Source organism: Phyllobates terribilis, unplaced genomic scaffold (genome assembly GCF_046119375.1).
Source record: "Phyllobates terribilis strain yellow unplaced genomic scaffold, ASM4611937v1 Scaffold_8__6_contigs__length_399053987, whole genome shotgun sequence".
Classification (NCBI taxonomy): domain Eukaryota; kingdom Metazoa; phylum Chordata; class Amphibia; order Anura; family Dendrobatidae; genus Phyllobates; species Phyllobates terribilis.
Window position 1 is genome coordinate 146,960,960 of NW_027362768.1, and position 22,837 is coordinate 146,983,796.

General features: G+C 43.9%; 1 protein-coding gene across 1 annotated transcript; it reads right to left on the minus strand.

Moving 5' to 3' along the window:
- Positions 1-7,014: 7,014 nt before the first annotated feature.
- Positions 7,015-20,018, minus strand: BTF3L4 (basic transcription factor 3 like 4). Its single transcript, XM_073643477.1, has 6 exons — positions 19,885-20,018; positions 14,653-14,713; positions 12,406-12,519; positions 11,877-12,078; positions 9,906-9,965; positions 7,015-8,839 (listed from the first exon to the last, which is right to left on the minus strand). The coding sequence occupies exons 2-6, from the start codon at positions 14,704-14,706 to the stop codon at positions 8,793-8,795; spliced, it is 477 nt and encodes a 158-aa protein (XP_073499578.1). The 5' UTR covers positions 14,707-14,713; positions 19,885-20,018; the 3' UTR covers positions 7,015-8,792.
- Between the last annotated feature and the right edge of the window lie 2,819 nt (positions 20,019-22,837).

Genomic DNA, 22,837 nt, shown 5'->3' on the forward strand with positions numbered 1-22,837 from the left:
AATATCGGGGCAGGGTTCTCATGGTCACCACCACCAGGGAAGCTCCGGGATAAAGCATCAGCCTTGACATTTTTGACCCCTAGACGAAACGTGACAACAAAATTGAACTTAGTAAAAAACAGGGACCATCTGGCTTGCCTAGGGTTGAGACGTTTAACTGATTGGAGATATGACAGGTTCTTATGGTCAGTAATAACAGTAATAGGATGGACATCCCCCTCCAACCAATGTCGCCATTGCTCGAACGCCAATTTGATCACCAAAAGTTCCCTATTACCTACGTCATAATTTCTCTCAGCCGAAGACAATTTTTTAGAAAAGCCGCGTGGACGCCATTTACCAGGGAACAAACCCTGAGACAACACAGCCCCAACCCCGACATCCGACACATCAACCTCCACAATAAAGGGTTGGGATACATCGGGTTGACTGAGTATAGGTGCAGTGGCAAAATGATTATTTAAGGAAGAAAAAGCCTGGAGGGAAGCATCCGATCATTTGGAAAAAAAACAGACCCCTTCTTAGTCATGTCAGTAAGGGGTTTCACTATAACAGAGTAATTTTGATGAATTTCCAGTAAAAATTAGTAAAGCCCAAAAAACGTAGAGCCTTCAGGTTCTCGGGGTGTTCCCATTCAAGGACTGCATGGATCTTCTCCGGATCCATCCGAAAACCCGAAGATGACAACAAGTACCCCAAAAACTGCACATCCTGAACAGCGAAAACACATTTTTATAGTTTGGCATAAAGTTTGTAAGTTTGTTATCCCTTAATATCTGGAGCATCTGCTTAACATGCCCCCCGATGAGTCTCAAAATCAGGTGAGTAAACCAAAATATCGTCCAGATAGACCACCACAAACCTCCCCACCAAATGATGGAAAATATCATTTATGAAATGCTGGAATACCACAGGTGCATTGGTCAAATCAAAAGGTATAACCAGACTCTCGAAATGTCCTTCCTGGTTGATCCTGCCAGTAGCATATGCTTGTCTCAAAGATTAAGCCATGCACGTGTAAGTACACACGGACGGTACAGTGAAACTGCGAATGGCTCATTAAATCTTCCATTCGTCCCCTTCTCTGATTCTAACCAGATTGTAGGCTCCCCTTAAATACAACTTGGAGAACACCTTAGCTCCTACAACCTGAACAAATCAGGAATCAGAGGAAGAGGGTATGGATCACGGATGGTAATTTGATTTAATTCCCGGAAATCTAAACAGGGACGTAGACCGCCATCTTTTTTCTTCACAAAGAAGAACCCTGCCACCACGGTCAAAGATGAGGGTCTGATATGTCCCTTCTCCAGACTTTCCGCAATGAAATCCTTCATGGCTTGTCTCTCAGGGCCAGAGAAATTGTACAGTCTGGACTTCGGTAGTTTAGCTCCGGGGGTCAGATTAATAGAACAGTCATAAGCACGATGAGGAGGCAAATCCTGACACCCCCTCTCAGAGAAAACGTCCTCAAAACCAGACAGAAAAACAGGCAATATTTACGTATAGACAGTAGCCAGGGAAATATCTAAACAGTTCTCATGGCAGTAATCTCCCCATTCAATAATCTCCCCGGTTTCCCAATCCATCAGCGGATTATGCTTAACAAGTCAAGGAATACCCAAGACAATCGGTGTGGGAAGATTGCCCAGAACATAGCAAGGGATGATTTCACAATGAACTGATCCCACCCTCAGTTTTACAATATGTACAATCAGAGTAAATGATTTCTGTGCAAGTGGCGCCGAGTTGATGGCGAAAATTGAAATAGGTTTATCTAAAGTACAGCAAGCAAGACCATGAGTTTTCACTAACTCAGCATCCACTATGCTGACTTCAGATCCACTGTCAACAAACACAGAAATGTTCTCGGTTTTGCTCTCTAGCACCACCTTTGCTGTCAGGACAAAGCGGGAACAGCAGTTTGACCACAAATGCACCCCTTGTTTATCCAACTCCAGACTACCAAGAGTTAATCGAGTCTCCTTTTGTTTAAGAATTGAAGGACAAGTCCCAACAAAACATGTTCCCTTTTCCCACAAAAAAAAACATACAGCTTTTTTCTTGCGAATCTCTGGGGAGATGTATGATGTAGAGACACCCCCTAACTGCATGGGTTCCTCCACCTCCCCCAGTACTGGTTCACCACCAGACCGCTCACCTGGCAGAGGTACACAACCCTGACAAGAAGGCCCCGGAGAAGGTGGTCTCACCTGTCAATCCTGAAGGCACCTATTAAGACGTATGGCCAAAGACATGGCAGCCTCCAAGGACTGAGGGGTTTCATATACTGCCATGGCATCTTTTAATCTTTCAGTAAGCCTCTCACAAAATTAACTTCTAAGGGCTGAGTCATTCCATTTGGAATCCGTTGTCCATCTACGGAATTCCAAACTGTACGTTTCCATTGACCGAATCCCCTGCTGAAGGCGACGTAGCCTAGACTCAGCCAAGACGACTCGGTCATAGATGAGGGCCAGAGCACTGAAAAATACCCTACACAGACTGGAGACAAACCGAGTCCTGCGGTAACGAAAACGCCCAGGATTGAGGATCTCCCTGCAATAGAGAGATCACAATACCAACCCGTTGCTCCTCATTACAGGAGGAGTAGGGACAAAGTTCAAAATACAATTTGAATACCTCCTTAAATACAAAAAACTTGTCCCTACCGCCTGAAAACCTGTCCGGGAGGGCAACCATGGATTGATTGATATGTGGTGTATATATATATAACTGATCATTGTTTGGTGGATACACTATCTAAGCCTACAGAGGGTATAGCTGCATTACTGGGAAGTTGGTGTGTGGATATGTACAACTGAATATAGTTCATACAGTTTCTATTACTATACCTTCTGAGAATCAGTGTAGTATATACACAGTACTGTATTTGCACTGTGCACTTTATTACTATACAATCTATGCTCGCTTACACAATGTAATCTGCAGAAAAAAATTTACCCTGCGTGAAATCCCCCCTTATATTATTTATTTGCTTACATCAAAACTTGTTACGGTGGTGTTGTTGTTTTTAGATGGTTCTAATCTTTGTCAGTGTGTTATGTTTCAATACAATTGAACTTTTCAATTTAGGTGTCAACATTGTTAGTGTATTCTTGTCTTTTTACTACTTTCCATGATGGAAACCTGTGATCTCCTTCTGAAAGCTAGAACTCGGTCTCGGAGTTCCTTTTGTTTTTTTGTCTGGTAGGAAGGCCATCTGCTGTTCCGAATCCAGGAGGATTCCTAGGAAGATCTTCCGTCTTCCCGGCATGAGATCTGATTTATCAGTTTAAGATGCATCCCAGGTTTTTTTAAAACTAAGACAATTGATATTAAACTGACTTTTAGTTGCTGGGGTGACTCTGCGATTAATAGGAAGTGGTCCAGATACTGGACAATTAATATTCCTTGTTCTCTCAAGAAAGCCATAACCTCTGCCACCAGTTTGGTGAAAATGCGTTGGGTTGAGGAAAGACCAAACGGAAGGCAACTGAATTGATAATGATGAATGTTTTCCCCTCTTTCAGTGCAAATCTCTGACTGTGAGGGTAAGGCTGTGTGCCCACGATGCGTTTTTTAAGCGTTTCCACAGCGGCAAAAACGCTGCAGAAACGCTTAAAAAACGCTTGGTAGAAGGCCTGCCATGTTCCCCAATGATAATCCGCATGTGCTGTGCACATGCTGCGGAAATTTCCACTGCGGGTTATCATTGCGGAAAAAAACGCAGCACTACCAATTATTTTGTGGAAGCGCTGCATTTTCGCCGCCATTGACTTGCATTGGAACACTTGTAATCCGCATCACTGCATCTGTACATGCAGAATCCAAACGTTTCAATGTGCGGATGGTACCCGGGTGTGGAGGACAGGAGACTCTCCTCTAGACCCGGATACCATAGAAGCTGTAAAAAAAAAAAAAAGAATAAAATAAAAAATAAATATTATACTTGCCTTCTGATGGCCCCCGGTCTCCTTGTCTTCGCTTGCCAGCAGCTCGCGGTGGACTGAAGGACCTGCGGTGACATCATTTAGTCATGTGACGGAAGGTCCTTCAGTGTAATGCACCGCGAGCTGCCGGCAAGCCAGGACGGAGCGAAGCAAGACTCCGGGGGCCATCAGAAGGTAAGTATAGATTTATTTTGTGACATTCTTTTACGGTCACACTATATAAATCCATGCCGGTTGCATGGATTTATATAGTGTGACCAAGTTGTCAAGCACTTTCCAAGTGATGCTAAAATCCGCATGTCCCTGGCAGGAAAAACGCATGTACAATCCGCATGTACAATCCACATGTACAATCCGCATGCGTTTTTTCTGCCAGGGAGATGCAGAAACGCTCAGGAAAAATCCGGAGCATTTCTGCATCGTGGGCACATAGCCTAAATTGGCAAATGATAATACACTTCTTTGAGATCTAGTGTACACATTACCACGTTTTCCTTGATTAATGGAATTGTCGATTCTGTTTAGAATTTTTTGTATGCTACCCATTTGTTTAGAGACTTTAGATTTATAATTGAGCGATAGTCTCTCCCAAGGTTTTCTTTATTGAAAAAAGGCTTGAATAGTATCCCAAAAACCACTCTGCTTATGGTACTGGTACTACCACTCCTGAATCCACCAACTTTCTGACGGCCATCAATAGCCTTTTTGAGACCTGTAGGGACTGAGTAGTTAAGTGGAACCTTACCTGAGGGATCTGCACAAACTCTATTCTGTGTCCTTCCACTATTGTTTGAAGTATCCTTGGGTTTTTGGATACTTCTGTCCAGGCCCTGAGAAAGTAGTGAAGTCTTCCCCCTACTGCCTTGCCGTCATGGTCTCCTCATGCTATTTGCTGGATTGGAAAAGGTATTCCTTCCTCTGCCTCCCTTCAGGTAGCTCCATCTACCCGTTTTTTCCTTTACCTGTGTATTCAGGTTTTCAATGGGACAGAGGCCTCCAAAAGGACGATACTTTTTTAGGTTTTTCGTCTGGAAATCCCTTTTTTTTTTTTATCTGAGGCTCTTTCTATAAAATGTCGTCCAGTACTCGACCAAATACTCGAAGGCCAGAAAATGGAATGGAGTACAACTTGCTTTTTGAGTGACTAACCCCAAACCAAGTTTTAAGCCATATCACACACCTAGCCATGGTTGAGAGTGCCCCATTTCTTGCGCCAAATCTAATTGCCTCTGCTGAGGCGTCAGCCATGAATCCTGTAGCCATTTTGAGTAATGGAATGGATTCCAAGATATCATCTCTGGATGTCTTTTTCCTTAGACGACCCTCTAGCTCCTCTTTCCATATATTCTTGGATCTTGCCACAGAGGTAGCAACTATGTTAGCCTTAATTATCGCGGCAGAGGTTTCCTAGGTTTTCTTGAGAAAACCATCTGCCTTTCTGTCTATAGGGTCATTCAAATGCTACGAGTCCTCAAATGCTACCCTGGCTATGGGGATAGCAATTTTAAGAGATTTCTTCCCATAATTTTATCTCCTCTGGCTCCAATGTTAGAGGGATTTAAAAATTCTTGAAACAATAAGTCTCTTTTCCACATCTTCACGCTCCTCTAGGATCATGGCTTTTATATGCTTATTAACAGGAAATAGTCTGTTCATACGACTTCTTAATCCTCCAAACAGTTCATCCTGTATTGAGGAGGGCTGGTGAGTATCCTCAACCTTCCTTGTATTTCTCACAGCAGATAAAGTGTCAGTGTCTTCCCGAGAAAAAAGATATTTCTTTTTCTCCTCTGTGGAATGGTATTAAACCTTCCCTTTCCTCCTGTTCAGGGTCAGGATAACCTGACAATTCTTCCTCCTCTTAACTGGATTTCATCTCCCACTGTGGTCTTTATTTGCCTGCGAGGATTGTGTGGATACCAACTCCGTGACTGAACTCTGGACCTCTTCCCTTATTATGGCCCTCACGTCGGTCATAAAGGAGGAATGTTCTTCCTTAACCACCCTGGCAGTACACTCCGGGCATACATGTCGGGTAGTTTTGTGTTCCATATGGCTCATCTTTTCCCTTAGGTACTGACGGTGTCACAGATCTTTTAGGAATCTCCTTGTCCTATAAGGAACAAAGGATCGTGTATAATGTACTACAGATGACAGATGGAATCAAGTGTGTGGAGAGAAAAAAAGGCAACACCCAGATAACTCACTTGCAATGGAGTTTCAGCAGGGGTATCAGAAAGGCCAGTGGTTTGTCCTTCCATAGCTGGCAGTCTGGATGCGCTTGTAACCTCAGTGCCCCTCTGAAAATACTTTAAAAAGTATTTCTCACCTGTCTTCCATCTGAACAGTCAAGAAGGCATTTCCCCTTTAATTGGGATTTGGTGCCCTTTTTTTCAAATCCCGAAAGTGCATTCCACAGTGGAACGCACGTCGGGTATTAGAGGTCTGCGCATCACTACCTATGTAACCGGAAGTGCTCCTGCAGTCTCCAATGTGCACAGGAGCCACGCACAGGGATGGTGCACTGCAGTGCTCCCTGGGAGCCATAGCTTAATTGGAGAGGCTAAGGGACCCCTTAATCAGCGGGGTGTTAGCCACTGGACCCACAATGAAGGAAGGAGAGAGCTGTGAGAACCCCATCATCCAGCGCCCAGCTTCAGGAGCTCCTGCTCTACTGGAAAACATAGGTTCACCTCTTCTCCATCTGTCCCTCATAGGGACAGGGGAAAAAACTGGGATATGGGTGGAGGGAGGGGCCTTTTAACCTCCTGTGTGTTCCGGTCTTTATTAAGGATATGAAGGACGACCTCCTGGAAAATATATATGAATGTTCATACATCTGTGTGTGTGGAACAGATGTATGAACATAGCCTAAAATACATATACTTACATTCACAAAGAGAAGCGTCTTTCACCATCCAAATAGATGGTGTACAGATCAAACATTATAATTTTTCTAATCACAGACCGATGGTCGCCATTGCTAAAGTGAATTATTATTCCTGGAGGCGCCAGTGAGCATTTTGCTTCCCATCAAACAGTTTTAAAATCATAGACCACATTATAGCAGCATGTGTTTATTATAGAAGACAAGGTATAATTCACATGGAAACCACTTCCCATTATGTAACCAGAACACGATCATCACAAGCTTAGGCCATCTTATATACACCCGTTCTTGTCAGAGCCATACATTTCACAACAGTCACTGCCTACTACAGCAGAGTGCAGAGCTCAGCTACTTCCATTACTCCTCTAGACAGTCGAAGCAGCGCCGCAGCTACTGCTCCATTTTGCCATGATTTACCATCGCTTATTGATCATGGGTTGGGGGTGGGGGTCCTCTGGGATCCCCTCCTGAGAACGAAGGAGGTGCCACAGTGCTGGAAAACGGTCCATTCAATTACAGTTGAGCCCATACACTTAAATGGAGCCGCACTACAGCAAGTTGTCAAAAATGCAGCCTCTTCATTCCCAGAGGACAGACCCCCAGATATCATTAAGTAATGCAATAATCCTTTACACCTTTTTATACTTTTCTGTCTGATTATCTTACTTTTATTTAAAATAACTTCACCCATAAATAGAACTGGTGTGAATGGATTTGCAGGACCACGTGAGTAATCTGGGCCTGTTGGACATGAGTCCTCGTACGTGCCAGCACCTGCAGCTCTTTTGATTGCCTGGTGCAATACATCCCTCGCCAGTTTTTCTGGCAGAAAAAAAAAAAAATAATGCCCATGTACATAAGCACATCGGCCTCAATTGGTCTGAAAACACATTCGCCTCAGCAAATTCTGCAGAGTTAGGTTTAGTTTTGCCATTTTTTATTTATTTTTTTAATGACAAGTTTCTGGAAAAGTTGGGTGACAGATGAAAAAGGTATTAAATTGCAAATGCTGCAGAAATTTCTACAATTGAGCAGTTCCATACATATGAATTGTGCTGGTTCTGCAGCGTGTGCAAGGATTTCTGCAAGCCCTATGAATGGCACAATCCTAGAAATTCCTGCTGTGTGTGAATAAAGCCTCAATGCTCCCACATGGCTTTTTTTTTTTCTTAAAGGGAGTGACAGCACAGAATGACTGCTCGAACCAAGTATAGGAATTCTGTGCTGACACTCCCTTTAAACAAAAAAAAAACAACAACTCTTAATTTTAGCAACACATTAATGACGTGGCAAATATATATTCATGCTGCAAATTAAGCAGGATGCCAGCTATCCCTCCTCAATAGATCATTGCTCTTGTCCATAGGCTGTTGGGTATTAAAATTTCATTCAAGTAACTAAAACTCAGCTGCAACACCAGTCACAGCCCCCAGCATAGTGGCAGACCCTTTTTTTTTTTTTTTTTTTTTTTTATAACCATGCACAACTCCTTTAAGAGACATTTTACCAGCCCCAGATTTATCTCCTTACACCCTCTATATGATTTTGGGGAGGGGAAAAAATAAAAATAAAAAAACATTGAAACAAGTGTTTTATTTCTACTGAAGGGAGACGGAGGACAAGACGATGTGTTACTGGAGCTTTCTGCTCACCGAATGGCACTGCAGGGCAGACACAAAATGTTGCGTTTATTTTTCTTTTCTTTTTTTTTTTCAGTCTCTCCAAAAAGGGCAAGTCCTGGGAGGAAAGTGCAAAACGCAAAATAAACAGCAAGAAAAATGCTGCAGTAGCATTGTTAAAATACAAAATATTTATATTATGGATCTATTAACACGTGATGTTTCATGGGAAAACTTTGGAACCACACAGCCGATTTTTTTTTCTTTTAGGATTTTTTGTGTTGAAATCAAGTCCATGTTGTTATCTTCCAAAAGTTTGCAACAAGTTTTTCAATTTGCTTCATTTTTTGATGCTTCGTCAAAATTCTCTACAAGTTCTGTAAAGGAAAAGAATAAGTTAAATTTAAGAAAAAAAAAAATTATTAGATCTCTGCCAGCACAGAGAGGTCACAGACCGCCCTTAGCGGCGATTCTGTGGCTTCCGCCATTTTGACAGAGCAGCAGCTTTTCTTCCGCTCTGCTCTGTTGATGGGGTGTCACTGCCAATGTCATTCTGATTGACAGCTAGCTCCCCACTGCCTAGCTGCGGGGAGCCAACTGTCAATCAGCATGACATCAGCAGTCACGCTCCGTAGACTGGGCAGCTCGGAAGAGGAAGAGCTGCTCCGCGAACGTGGAGCAGCTGAAGTCACCAGCAGAAAAGGTCTGAGCCAGCACCAGATAGTAAAGGCAAGTAGGTTCTAACTAGTTTTTTTTTTTTTTTTTTTTTTTTACTAGGAGGGGACAGCAGGACCAGGAAGGGAGGAAAAACGGCAGGACCAGGGAGGTGAGGGGGTAACGGCACGACCAGGAGGCAGGGATTGGAAGCGGCGAGATGGACGGGAAAAGGAGGGACGGAGTAGTGAACACATGATGAATCCCAGGTACTGGTGCTTGGGAACAGAATTTACTATAGGAATATACAGAAAAAAAATTGAAAGAAAGAAGCAGAATAAGCTTTTTCAAACTAATAAAAATTTTAAAGAATAGTATGACCAATTTGGGAACGAGTATAATGAATAGTTTTCAAGATATGGAACATCAGAAATTCTGTGTGACAACTTTCAGTCACATTGTATTACTGCTGTATCTTGAAAATAATTTTCCATTGTAAATTTTACCCTAAAATCATGATACTGTATCAAAATATAAAAATGTGCACGTCTCTACAATTAGGTCTTAGGGGAGCACCTGTTTTACGGAGGTTCACACATCAATGGGTCTCGTGACACAATAGACTCATACATGATTACGAGGATATCGAGGGGGCGGGCAACAGATCTGTGACCGATCCAAGTAAAGACTATGATGCACAGATCAGCCATGGAGGTGTGAATCCGGTCATTGGTATGATCATGAACCACTTTTTTTCCCATCGAGCTTTAGACACAAAATGTTACTTACCCGGGACATCGTCATCCTCCTCTTCTATGTCCTCAGTTTTAGGTGCCTTACAATCCAATACTATAAAATTAATAGAAGAGACATAAATCAGCTATAATCACCTTGCTAAGAGTCTTAATGAAAATTTTAAGAGAAGGCAAAAAAAAACAAAAAACAAAAAAAAACAGGCACAACTGGAAAAGTAAGTGGAGGCCGCTGAAGAACAGCGTGAGGATTAATTCATAGACATGTAATGAAGTTTGCAGACAGTTGTCTGGGGCCTGCGAGCACTCGCTCTGCATTTACAGCTATCCTGGTGTCAGTATACTCATTGCAGGCGGCATGGAGGTCTGCTGCAGCTGTCAGCTATATTTATATATGTATTTACAGCACAGCCACCCTGAGTTCTGAACAGATTTAGAAATGAGTCAGACAAGAAAAGTCATGGGTGAGACAAGTTTTGCTGGATCACAGGCACCTAATAAAATGGGGTTAAATTTCACAAGAACACCCACTGATTGCTTAAGAGTTATTATCTCCTCCAAAACAGAGGACTCTTAAGTTTTATAATGCACGGCACATTGAACAGCCACCCTGCAATGTTAGAGTGGCCCATTACCTAGGTAGAGAGCGCACACTGCTTGCAGGCTCCATGCTTTACAGCTTGCAGGCGGCGCTTAGAAGCAGGTGCCCGGATTGCTGAAATCCAACCATCTTCAGTCCCCTGCGCTGCTCCCATGCCTAGGAGAGGCCTCAATTCGGCCCAGAGGTGAGACCATGCTGCTGGTTTGAACTGTCAATCTTCAGGTGCACACGCCCCTGAAACCAGGAGGCAGAGGAGCGGTGCGCTCTTGACAAAATCCTCAACAAGTGTCAAAGAGTTTTGACCCTGCAGACAGCATAATACAGGACGTCTGCAGGTGATTAAATATACCTTTATACCTCCAAGATCCTATCCCAATATGTAGCAGGTGTAATAATAACAACATTAGCAAATACCTCCAATTAGAAACGTTATATAGTTTCTCTGATTTGCCAAGTCGCTTACCCCATGTGCAGGGCATTGCATTAGCTTAGGTAACTATGGTTACAACCACTGATTTAGTCACAGTTAGCTAGTGGTCATAACCATGAATACCTAAGGCCCTGCACATGAGGAAAGACATAGCGAATCAGAAAAACTGTACTACATTTCTATTATTATAACTACTACATATTGGGATAGGATCTTGGGAGATGGGAACACTCCTTTAAGTTTTAGTCTGGTACTGCTCCTATAAGTGCCCTCAAATCTGTGCATTAAAGGGATTGTCTGAGCCATATACAGAACTAGAGAGTGTGAACATGCTGGAGCCTAACACTATGTAAAAAAAACTCATTGTTGGGGTACACTCCGTTTCACAATCCAAGTGGTCGTCACATCTTCGCCCCATATTAAATTTATATACTTGCGATCACATTCTCTTCTGCTATTCTCAATGGTCTGAATTAAGAGAAGCAAACGAAAAACAGTCGGCATGTGATCAAAAGTTTGCAAAATTAGCATAACATTGCCTAAAGCCTCATACACAGCGCTGCGGCTGCTCTGTTTACATATACCATAAAGGAAATAGCAGGTGTTACAGCTGGAAGTGGGCACCACATAGCTAAGGATATGCCACTGTATACAATATTTTTAGTCAATGTATGCCCACCACAAGGCGCATGTTGGAGGTATGCACTGGGGAACATGCGATGCAAACCTCTGATAAAAAACTGTACACCAAAGGAATTTAGGCTCCTTGGACCACTGAAGGGAATCAGATTTTTTCCCCATGAGTTTTTCCTCTATGTTAAAAGGACTCCAGACCAATTGTCTTGTAAGATCGCATTGTGAAATACTTGTTAGCTTCACAGTCCAAACTAAACAAAATGCATCAACCAGTTCCCAAATCTAGTCTATCAGAATCCTAAGAATAAACAGAGTTCATACACTTATTTCTGGGCTCTTACCCTGGCGGGGGAACTGTTCAGCTAGCTTACGGAGACTTGTGAGGCTGTCGGCTCCCAGCTGGCTTAGGATACCTGGGAGCATTTCTGTGATCTGCTTGGTTTCCGCGTGACCATTGATTGCAAACGTATTGGCAGAGAGGGAAGCCTGAACTTTGGGGTTGTTGAAATGGATAACTGTGCCGTCGTCTTTAATCATATTAACCTGCGGCGTAAATCAGATTCAAAAGATTAGGGGAGAAAAGAAAAACAAACAAAAAACACCCACTATGACCTACTAACTATCTGATGACCAAAACCCGATGTGCATGTCTAATGGCGTAGTAAGCGATCGCAATACGGATACAATGCACAATGACCCAGTACGGGATCATGGGTGCTCGCTAGCCACATATGCCCTCATACCATATAAAATATTAGGGCATAACTCGACATGAGCCTCTGTACCCGTACATTCTGGTTTGGAGGAGAAGCAAAGGCAAATCTGAAGAGAAAACCTTTACTTAACAGGGCTGCAATTAAGACCGCTTACCTCCTCAATACCGGCAATGTTATTTACTGCCAGTTTCTTGAGCGAGCTCTGAAGTTTCTTGTCATCTGCTGTCGCTGTTCTGTGTACAACCTTCTTCTTTCTGCGGGCTGTTCCCTAGAGGGAGATAAATATTGTCCTAGGTGAATTACAAGTATAAGCCATCATCTGTGGATGTCATCTCTATAGAAAGCCTGTTTACACTAACTGAAGCCCAGCTTTCTGTAATTCCATCATTGGGTGGGTGAGAAGTTTCTGATCGAGGCGACTGACTGCTGGAACCCCCATGATCATGAGAACAGGGGTCTTTGAATCTCTCCTGTGCAAATGAAGTACAGGTAAACATGTGCTTTGCTGCGCCACTCAATGCCGATGGGGACTGATCTAGACGACTGAGCGCTGGGATTAAACCATTGCTGATAATGTATAGAGCAGCAGCATGGATGGGACTTGGAGGCCCCCCTTTCTCAAGATCACTAGGCAGGTTAAAACCCAGCAGTCAGAAACGCATCCCCTAACCTATGGGTAGATATCTTATAAGGATGAGTGTAACCTTCTATGGATTGTCCAAAAATAACACTTACAACCTAAGCGAAAACTTACTGATCGGCTGAGGTCTGACTGCAGGGACCCCCACTTATAACGGTGCACAGAAATGTCCAGACATGTGCACGCCACTATTCATTTAAAGGGACTTCTGTAAAGGCGAGCACTGTACCCAGCTCTCTCCAGCAGTCCCATAGAGAAGGAATGGAGTGCACATGTCCAGCAGCCTCTTCATCCAGGCCGTCTCAGCCTCGTTCTTGGTGGCAGCTGACAGTGGTTGAGAAATAGGCTTCCAATTACTGGCTGCTATAATAGTTTTGCTTTGACCAAAATATTTCTACCAAGTCTCAGTTTTGATATTTAGTGTTAAACAGGTTGTCCCTTTTCAGGCAAATGTTCTGCCCCGGCTGCAGTTTGTTATACAAAAAGTGCTGTACTCTGGGTCCACCGGCGAGTGTCCACCGCTGTTCCTGATGTTTGTCATTGGCCGCAGCTCTGACACCTGGTCGGCAGCCAATCAGTGAGCTCAGTGGCTCTTAAGGGGGCGTTTCATCCCACTGAGCTCCCCGGTTGGCTCACGCTGTCAAACACATCATCAGCGCAACAGCCAATGCCAAACACTGGGAGCAGCAGTGGACCCGAGGATTGAGCGTACAGTTGTTCGTTAAAAAAAAAATAAACTGCAGCCAGGGCAGAACATTGTCTGAAATAGGACAACTCCTTTAAAGCGCAAAAAAAAGGAAATCTGATAAAATAATGTAATTATGATCAGCGAGTTTTTCACTCTCCTGTAGAAATTATATTGATATTTGCACTGTCTGGAGCATGGTCACTTCTGGGCATCTCTGAAGTCATCCACTTTAGGAGAGGAGCATTGGGGCTAAGTATTAAAGAGGTTATACACAACTTGGACATGAATGGTCCATCTTTAGGAGAGGTCATCAATATCATATAGGTGGAGCAGGATAAAGTCTCACCAATTAGCAGATATCTGGTGACACAGCCACCAAAAGTACAGTGTACAGAGCTGGCACAGAACGGCTCTGCTCAGTGTAGTAGCGGCTGCTCTCGGGTACTGAAGTTCACAGCTCTGCTCACTGTAGTGGCTGCTCACGGGTACTGAAGCTCACACAGCTCTGCTCACTGTAGTGGCTGCTCACGGGTACTGAAGCTCACACAGCTCTGCTCACTGTAGTGGCTGCTCACGGGTACTGAAGCTCACACAGCTCTGTTCACTGTGTAGTGGCTGCTCGCGGGTACTGAAACTCGCACGGCTCTGCTCACTGTGTAGCAGGTGCTCTCGGGTACTGAAGCTCAGATCAATTCACTTCAATGGGAGATTAGCCGCAGTATCAGTAGGTTGTTCCCGACCTCCAATACTGGATAAAGAAGCATAAATACTCTCAATATGCATTCATTTAAAGTTGGATGAATCTATAAATTTAAAGAGATACTAAATATGTATTGACTGAGCCCAATGCTTTGGATTTTAGCATTCCCAATCCTTTAGTATATAATTATCCCTCATTCTGAAATAAACATGCGAGCTCAGCTGCTTAGGAGAGTTGTCAGAAATAGGCGACAGCTATCGAATATGCATGTACTGCTCAAGCATATATTATTCAGCAATGCAGTGAGGGGAAATAAAAAAAAAAAAAGTGAAGGTTCACAGATTCACAATCAGATATATATATGAATACTCACCTTACCACCTATCCGGACCTGAGCTTGAAGTTTTGCTAGTTTTTCTTGATTCATGGTGAACCTGAAAGTAAAATTAAATTAAAAAAAGAAAGAAAACACTCATGTACAAACTAAACAACTCCATAAATGACAAAGACCTGTGGGCACAATAGATACAAGTACAGTAGCTCATTTAGTCTGAAAGAAACAGCTGTAGTCACATGATGCAAGAAAGGGACCAGTGCAGCGCTGGAAACAGCAGAGGACGGCGACCTGGAAGTATTTTACTGCACAAACTCAAACATGTTCTCGGCAGCACATGATCTGTTTACACAGGATTATTAAGCTAGCGTAAAAATCGCCTAACGAGCAAAATGCCGAGCAAGCGATTGCTGGCCTGAATATAGGCATGCAATAACTGCAACCCATCACAAAGTGTAATTGTCTGGAAACCTTTAAGTATCTCTTTATACGGCAATTAAAAAGGAATGTACAAATCCCAAGCTACAAAATTGCCAGCGCTGATCCTGCTCCACCCCACGTAGATTACATGACACTAGTGGTGGGAAATATCCCGGGTGGATTTATTTCATGTAGACGTCAGGTAATCATTTTGCTCTTTGCAGAATAAAGAGAAATGCTGTAGTAAAGAAAAGCAGATGGCAGGGAGCAGATAAAAATGGAAGCATCAGATCAGCATTTCTCAATGGTCAGGGTCGTACAGCGGTCACTACCATCACCCGGGAGGATCACGTTTTCACAATATAGGAACTAAAGGGCAACAAAACTTAAGGTCTAGTCAGACGGTGCGAAGAAAACTGCATTGTTGCAGATTTACTTGTGAAATGTGTTCAATACATTTACCCGTAAAAAAAAAAATAAAAAAAATAGTTTTGACTGCATTTAGACAAACTTTTGATGAGTTATAACTACGCGGTAGCTTTTGTCATCAGGCGAAAAACAAAGTTGATTAGTAGTGAGCGTAAGCTAAAGAAGCGTACGGAGAAATAGAAAAGAAAGTCTGGGCACTGCTTGGCTGGAACCCCACACATTTCAAACTATTCCAGAGATTGTCAAGGGTCTCGGGGTCCGGACAGCCACTAACCAAAACTAATGAAGGGAGGCCATAACACATCACAAGGTTTAATTGCCCTTTATATATAAGAATACGGCAATGGTGCAGTAGCCAATACGCTGCCTACCCGTGGCAGGCCAATGGCCACATTGTGAAAAGATCATGTAGCAATGTCCACTGCGAAGCTTTGGTGGCATGTGGCCAGGTATAGCAATAAGCCCTTAATGCCCTTCAAGTCACAGGTCATAAAAACGCACATTTGTAGTCAATACAGCATGCCCAAGGAATGCAATGCTACGTGACGCATAGTCAGGTCTAAATGCACAGGGGTGTAAATAGCTAGATTCTTTATATATGAAGCCCACTAGAAGCGTTATTTCTGGCCTTGATAAGAAAAAAAACAAAATACATAAACAGTGCACAGATGAAGACTGCACATCACATAGCCAGATAGGAATATTAGGTTTTTTTTTTTTTTGTTTTTTTTTACATCTTACCTTTATAAATATGAGTCACACAATACTTAGTTTAGCAACACAACTGAGCCATCCTGTACTTGTGATGTTATATTGGATTCAAGAGACAAAAGAAAATGTACGTTGTGTAAGAAAAGACGACTTCTACAGATTGTGGGGCCCAGACAGATGCTTGGTCTGCAGGGTGAGGTCTGGGCCTTTTCGTGGTCCGACAGATAAGGGTTTAAGCCCCAGTGTCACATAGCGAGATCGCTGCTGAGTCACGGTTTTGGTGACGCAACAGTGACCTCACCAGCGATGTCGCTATGTGTGACACTTTGCAGCGATCAGGCCCCTGCTGTGAGGTTGCTGATTGCTGTAGAATGTCCTGGACCTTTTTTTTGGTCGTTGCCCTCCCGCTGGTCAGCACACATAGCTCTGTGTGACCAGCGATCAGGCTGGTAACCATGATAAACAGTGGGTTACTAGGGGCACACGCGCACTTAGTAACCCGCTGTTTATCATGGTTACGAGCCTGCTAAAGTGAGCGGTAACCTCCCGCTCACTATAGCAGAGTGGTAACCATGATAAACAGCAGGTTACTAGGTACGCGTGTGCCCCTAGTAACCCGCTAATTAGCAGGCTGGTAACCAGGACATCGTGGAAAGATTCTTTCCACGATGTCGCTGCTCCCCTGATTGTTGGTGAGCCTGCCTGTTTGACAGCTCACCAGCGACCACATAGCGATGCAGCAACGATCCCTGACAGGTCGTATCATTGTCGGGATAGCTGCAGCGTCGCTAAGTGTGACGGGGCCTTTAGAAACCCAGATCTAATTTATCAGGAGGTCCTGACTCTTACTTGACAGCAGACGTCAAGGGAAAGAATGGTTAGTCTGATGGACTTTAACATGTCCGGTCCTGTTCTCTCAGGAGATAAGCAGATACCATAGTTGTGTGGTGGCGGTTTACTCCCTATACCTCCAATTAAACATGTGCTTTCCTCTGGGCAGTGGGTGCATGCCTACAAGTCAGGAGGAATAGTTGCTGGATGGACAAGAAGAGCTATTGCTACAGGTTGCACGTTAAGCCCCTTTCACATGGTCACGATGATGAATGAAGATTTATTAAAAAAATAATATAAAAAAAAAAGACGCAGATCAACCAACAAAAGGAGAAAAAAAATCCTAATTTGTCAGATGATTGATGTCAGCAGCACATTGCCCCATGTAAACAGGGGATGTGATACCCACAATATGCAAACGGTATGAAGACGGAATGATTGCATTTAAGATCCTTTTGCCCCAGCTTGTGTGACTGGTCTGTTATCCATCTACACGTTACTGGCAGAAACAGCTTTAGAGCAATATACAACGACAAAAGGGAGAAATCTAGAATCAGATTTTCTTTGCAGCATATGGACAGGATAGTAAAGCGTCCGCATTGGTGGTACCATAGCCTGTGACTGGACCTTCCTTCTGGTCAATCAATCGCACCAATACCCTAAAGGAAAGCACATTCCCATAGAAATTAAAGCAACTATTCACACATTGAGATCTGCACGTTTGCGCTGCTACACCCAGTGCATTACTATTCTCACAGATCAGATTGGCCCAATCTATGAGGCTGTTAACCAGATGGCACGAGGAAACCGAATGCTTTTAACAAATTAATTTATTCTGTCAGCAACACAGGGACAGTTGTCCGAATGTCTTAAAAGTGCACCCATCCTCGGGCCGTGCACTGGACAGATCCCAGGAATCGCCTAAGGAAACGTGATGTCCGATTAGAGTACGCAAAAATTATGTAGCAAGGGCTCAGATATATACAGGGGGCTGTTGACTTCGGGGTGAAGACCAGCAGCTGGTCCAGACATCGTGGTCAAACGTGGACATGTGAAACTGGTGTTATGGGGTAGCAGTTTTGGGATCCCCACTCACCAGGTGAATGGAGGTTCATATATAAAACATATGGGCAGCATGGGTGGCTCAGTGGTTAGCACTGCAGCGCTGGGGTCCTGGGCTCAAATCCCACCGAGGAGTTTGTATGTTCTCCCTGTGTTTGCGTGGGTTTCCTCTAGGTTCTCCGGTTTCCTTCCACACTCCACATACTGATAGGGAATGTAGATTGTGAGCCCCAATGGGGACAGCGATGATAATGTATGGAAAGCGCTAAGAAATATGATAGCGCTATATAAGCATAATAGCTATCTTGTCACCCATAATAAGACATTAAGCATGATTCAGTCAAATTGTAAGCAGGGCCCTCTGTCCTCCTGATATCTGTTGATTAATGTGATTATTGTTATTCTATAATGTCTTTTATTGTCTGTACAAGTTCCCTCAAATGTGAAGTGCTGCGGAATATGTTGGCGCTATAGAAATAAATATTATTGCTTTTGCACTTTTTTACTGAAGTAAAAATGGTTCTAATAAACTTACTTGATCTGTATTCTTTATTTAATTGCATCTTTTGTTGACTTCAATTTTTTTTTGCTTTGTTTGGCATTATAGGCGTGGTAATTTCATGGACCTGATGTTATAGCCCAATTAATCATTTGCATAGGTAACACCCCTGGAGAGCTGAGAGGTTAGGAGAATCCTCAGTCTATTAAAGGGTTACTCCCATCTTCACAGACAAGCGATTGCTTGGAATTACAAAATCTGTCGTAATTTGTAGCCAACGCCTAAGATTTTAACAATTTTATTTTCATCTCGTTGCCTAAGAGACCGACCACTGCTGAGGTCATCTGGCCGGGATTAAGACGTGACATTGCTGTCCAGCCTCAAACTCAATAGAAAAGAGCTTGTAAGCGCTGCACGTGTTCTAATAACTAGCCGCGGTGGCCGATCTCCAAGGCGACAAGCTGCAAATAAGAGAAAAGCGTCAACATCCAGAGGACGGCTGAAGAATTTTACGCAGTAAATTGCAATGAGACTTGGTTTGTTTTTTACAAGCGCCATCTGACAATACCCATCTATGAAGATGGGAATAACTTTAAAAAAGCAATGCTCATACTTTTGCAGAAGAATAAGGAGTGCTGGGTTTTTTTTTGGACCTTTAATAGAAGTCACATGGGGGCGATTGGACCCCAAGTGTGTTTGTCTTCATATTTCTGAAGCATAGAAGGTGGGTACCAGTCTGTTTCCGTAGCTCGAGCACCCCTCCCTCCGCAATGTCAACCACACGCACCATGGCAAGGTGCACAACTATTTTGGCACGACTAGCTGCAGATTAATTTAGCTGCACCCCGGCAGTAGAATACATTTTTTGTGCAGTTGAAGACTAAAGCTACATTTTTAATTGTGACTTTCTCCTATTTTGGATTCATTTTGGGCAAAAACAACAAGAAAAAAAAACCCATAACTGATAAATCCAGTGCACAGAAGTCTATAGAGCACCGCGCCTGGTATCAGGGGGCTCACAAGCATCTGGGTGAGACTTTTCAATGTCTGGGGTCATGCGACGTTTTATGGCAGGGTGAGATGTCGCACAAGGTCTACGACCATCGCAGATAACTTCCCCAGGAGCCGCCATGTTTGCGCCTTTACTACCCGCAGATTTACACCAGGAGGGCCTACTACAAATCCGCCCGTCAGCACCGGGCCCTCCGGCCTCGCCTCCACTGACGGGTAACGCAACCATTCCCACACTCACGACACAATCCCCCCTCACTCCCAGTGTGACGGAGAGCGATATAACCGGACAGCCGAGCGCCACTCACCTTTACCGCACAGCTCCGCTCCAACACGAGGTAATCAAGATGGCGATAAAGGATGATGGGCGGAACGTAACGACGCCTCGCACGCTGGGGGCGGAGCCACTACACAGCGCACGACGTCATCCCGCTGTGCTTCTGCGGCCAGGAACTTGTTCTGTTTCTATGGCAACTATTGATGCAGCCCCGTTACTAGGAGTCCCTGCACTCCATGTACTTCTCACCCCCCATTATATCATGCACTGCAGGCACCACAAGTCACAGCAGGACACTATTCCTCCATGTCAAAACCCACTAACTCCCTTTGTCTGATTCGGTCAGTATTTTTTCTCAGAAGTAGGAGCCAAAACCAGGAGTGGGTGATAAATGCAGAATTGGTGACTTGTTTCTATTCTACCTTTTCTCTGATTGTTCCTCACCTGGTTTTGGCTCCAACTCCTGAGAAAAAATACTGACCAAATACTGATAGTGGGGCCGTGGCCTCAGTCCGATCACTGCAATACCAAACATTGGATAATTTTATATTCAAATGGTTGATAAAATTCAGACATTTGTAAAAAAAAAAAGTTTGTGTCACTAGTTTTTACAGACCTTATATTTTTTTTATTGGTAGCATTTTGGACCACATAAGACGTTTTGATCACTTTTTATTGCATTTTCCTGGGAGGGTCGGTAATTCTGCTGTTCTGTTTTTTGTTTTCTTAACCATAAGGGTTATATCATTTTACATTTTGCTAGATCGGATTTTTGCGGACAGAGTGATGCCCCATTGATTCCCCATCCTGGTATGCATGGCACCCCTTGATTCCCCATCCTGGTATGCATGGCACCCCTTGATTCCCCATCCTGGTATGCATGGCACCCCTTGATTCCCCATCCTGGTATGCATGGCACCCCTTGATCCTCCATCCTGGTATGCATGACACCCCTTGATTCCCCATCCTGGTATGCATGGCACCCCTTGATCCTCCATCCTGGTATGCATGACACCCCTTGATTCCCCATCCTGGTATGCATGGCACCCCTTGATCCTCCATCCTGGTATGCATGACACCCCTTGATTCCCCATCCTGGTATGCATGGCACCCCTTGATTCCCCATCCTGGTATGCATGGCACCCCTTGATCCCCCATCCTGGTATGCATGGCACTCCTTGATTCCCCATCCTGGTATGCATGGCACTCCTTGATTCCCCATCCTGGTATGCATGGCACCCCATGATCCCCCATCCTTGTATGCATGGCACCCCTTGATCCCCCATCCTGGTACGCATGGCACCCCTTGATTCCCCCATCCTGGTATGCTTGACACCCCTTGAGCCCCCATCACGCTGCCCACAAAAAAAAAATAAACAATCATACTCACCTCCTCCAGCGCTGTCCCGCTCTGCTGCCGACACTCTCACTGTGTGATCCACGCATGGCGGGGCTCGCATGTCGTCCCTGCCATGCGCCCTCACACAGTTAAGTGCTGTACCGGAATAGTCACTGCTCCGCACGCCGGGACTGTGTGCGTGGGGAGCAGTGGGTTGTAGCGAATATTCATGAGCTTTAATAGCTGGCACACAGACCGCCGGCCGCAGCAGGAGCCGCGCTGCGGGTACAGTGTGCGCGCTATTAAGGAAAATGAACATTCCCTGCTCTCCACGCCCATAGGCGTGGGGAGCAGGGAATATTCACTATCTTTAGTAGCGGGCGCAAAGTAGGCTGCAGCAAGCGGCTGCTGCCTCCTGTGCCCAGCTCCTCTGCCCCTGCCACTCCACCCACAGCCCCACCAGCCGCAGCCGCAGAACATATGTTTGGACTATAAAGCGCACCCTCCCACTTTGCTCCAAAATTTTGGAAGAAAAAAGTGCGTCTAATAGTCCGAAAAATACGGTATATAGTCATTACAGAGTGATCTATTTCAGGTGTTTATTTCTGTTAATGTTGATGATTATGGCTTACAGCCAATGAAAACACAAAAGTCATTATCTCAGTAAATTAGAATACTTTATAACAATAGCTTGAAAAATGTTTTTAAATCCGAAATGTTGGTCTACTAAAATGTATGTTGAGTAAATGCACTCAATACTTGGTCGGGGCTCCTTTTGCATCAATTACTGCATCAATGCGGCGTGGCATGGAGGCGATCAGCCTGTGGCACTGCTGAGGTGTTATGGAAGCACAGATTGCTTTGACAGCAGCCTTCAGTTCGTCTGCATTGTTGGGTCTGGTGTCTCATCATCCTCTTGACAATACCAATAAGGTCAGGCGAGTTTGCTGGCCAATCAAGCACAGTGATACTGTTGTTTGTAAACCAGGTATTGGTACTTTTGCAGTGTGGACAGGTGCCAAGACCTGCTGGAGAATGAAATTTCCATCTCCAAAAAGCTTGTCGGCAGAGGGAAGCATGAAGTGCTCTAAAATGTCCTGGTAGACGGCTGCGCTGACTTTGGTCCTGATAAAACACAGTGGACCTACACCAGCAGATGACATGGCTCCCCAAACCACCACTGATTGTGGAAACTTCACACTAGACCTCAAGCAGCTTGTATTGTGGCCTCGCCACTCTTCCTCCAGACTTTAGGACCTTGTGGAGTGTGTCAGTGACTGCCTTCTGGACATCTGTCAAGTCAGCAGTCTTCCCCATGATTGTGGAGCCTACTGAAACAGACTAAGAGACCCTTTTAAACACTTAGAAAGCTTTGCAGGTATTTTTTGTTAATTATTTTAATTTACTGAGATAATGACTTTTGTGTTTTCATTGCCTGTAAGCCATAATCATCAACATTAACAGAAATAAACACTTGAAATAGATCACTCTATAATGACTCTATATATCATTTTCACCTTTTGTATTTTGAAAACTGAAATAAATACATTTTTTGATGATATTCTAATTTAGTGAGATGCGCCTGTGTGTGTGTGTATATATATATATATATATATATATATATATATATATATATATATATATA

Excerpts from the sequence above, each read along its gene's own strand:
- BTF3L4 (XM_073643477.1), bottom strand. The coding sequence starts at position 14,706 with ATGAATCAAGAAAAACTAGCAAAACTTCAAGCTCAGGTCCGGATAGGT. Across the intron at positions 12,079-12,405 it reads ACATTGCCGGTATTGAGGAG|GTTAATATGATTAAAGACGA; the intron begins GTAAGCGGTCTT and ends TTTACGCCGCAG. Across the intron at positions 9,966-11,876 it reads TGAACAGTTCCCCCGCCAGG|TATTGGATTGTAAGGCACCT; the intron begins GTAAGAGCCCAG and ends TTAATTTTATAG.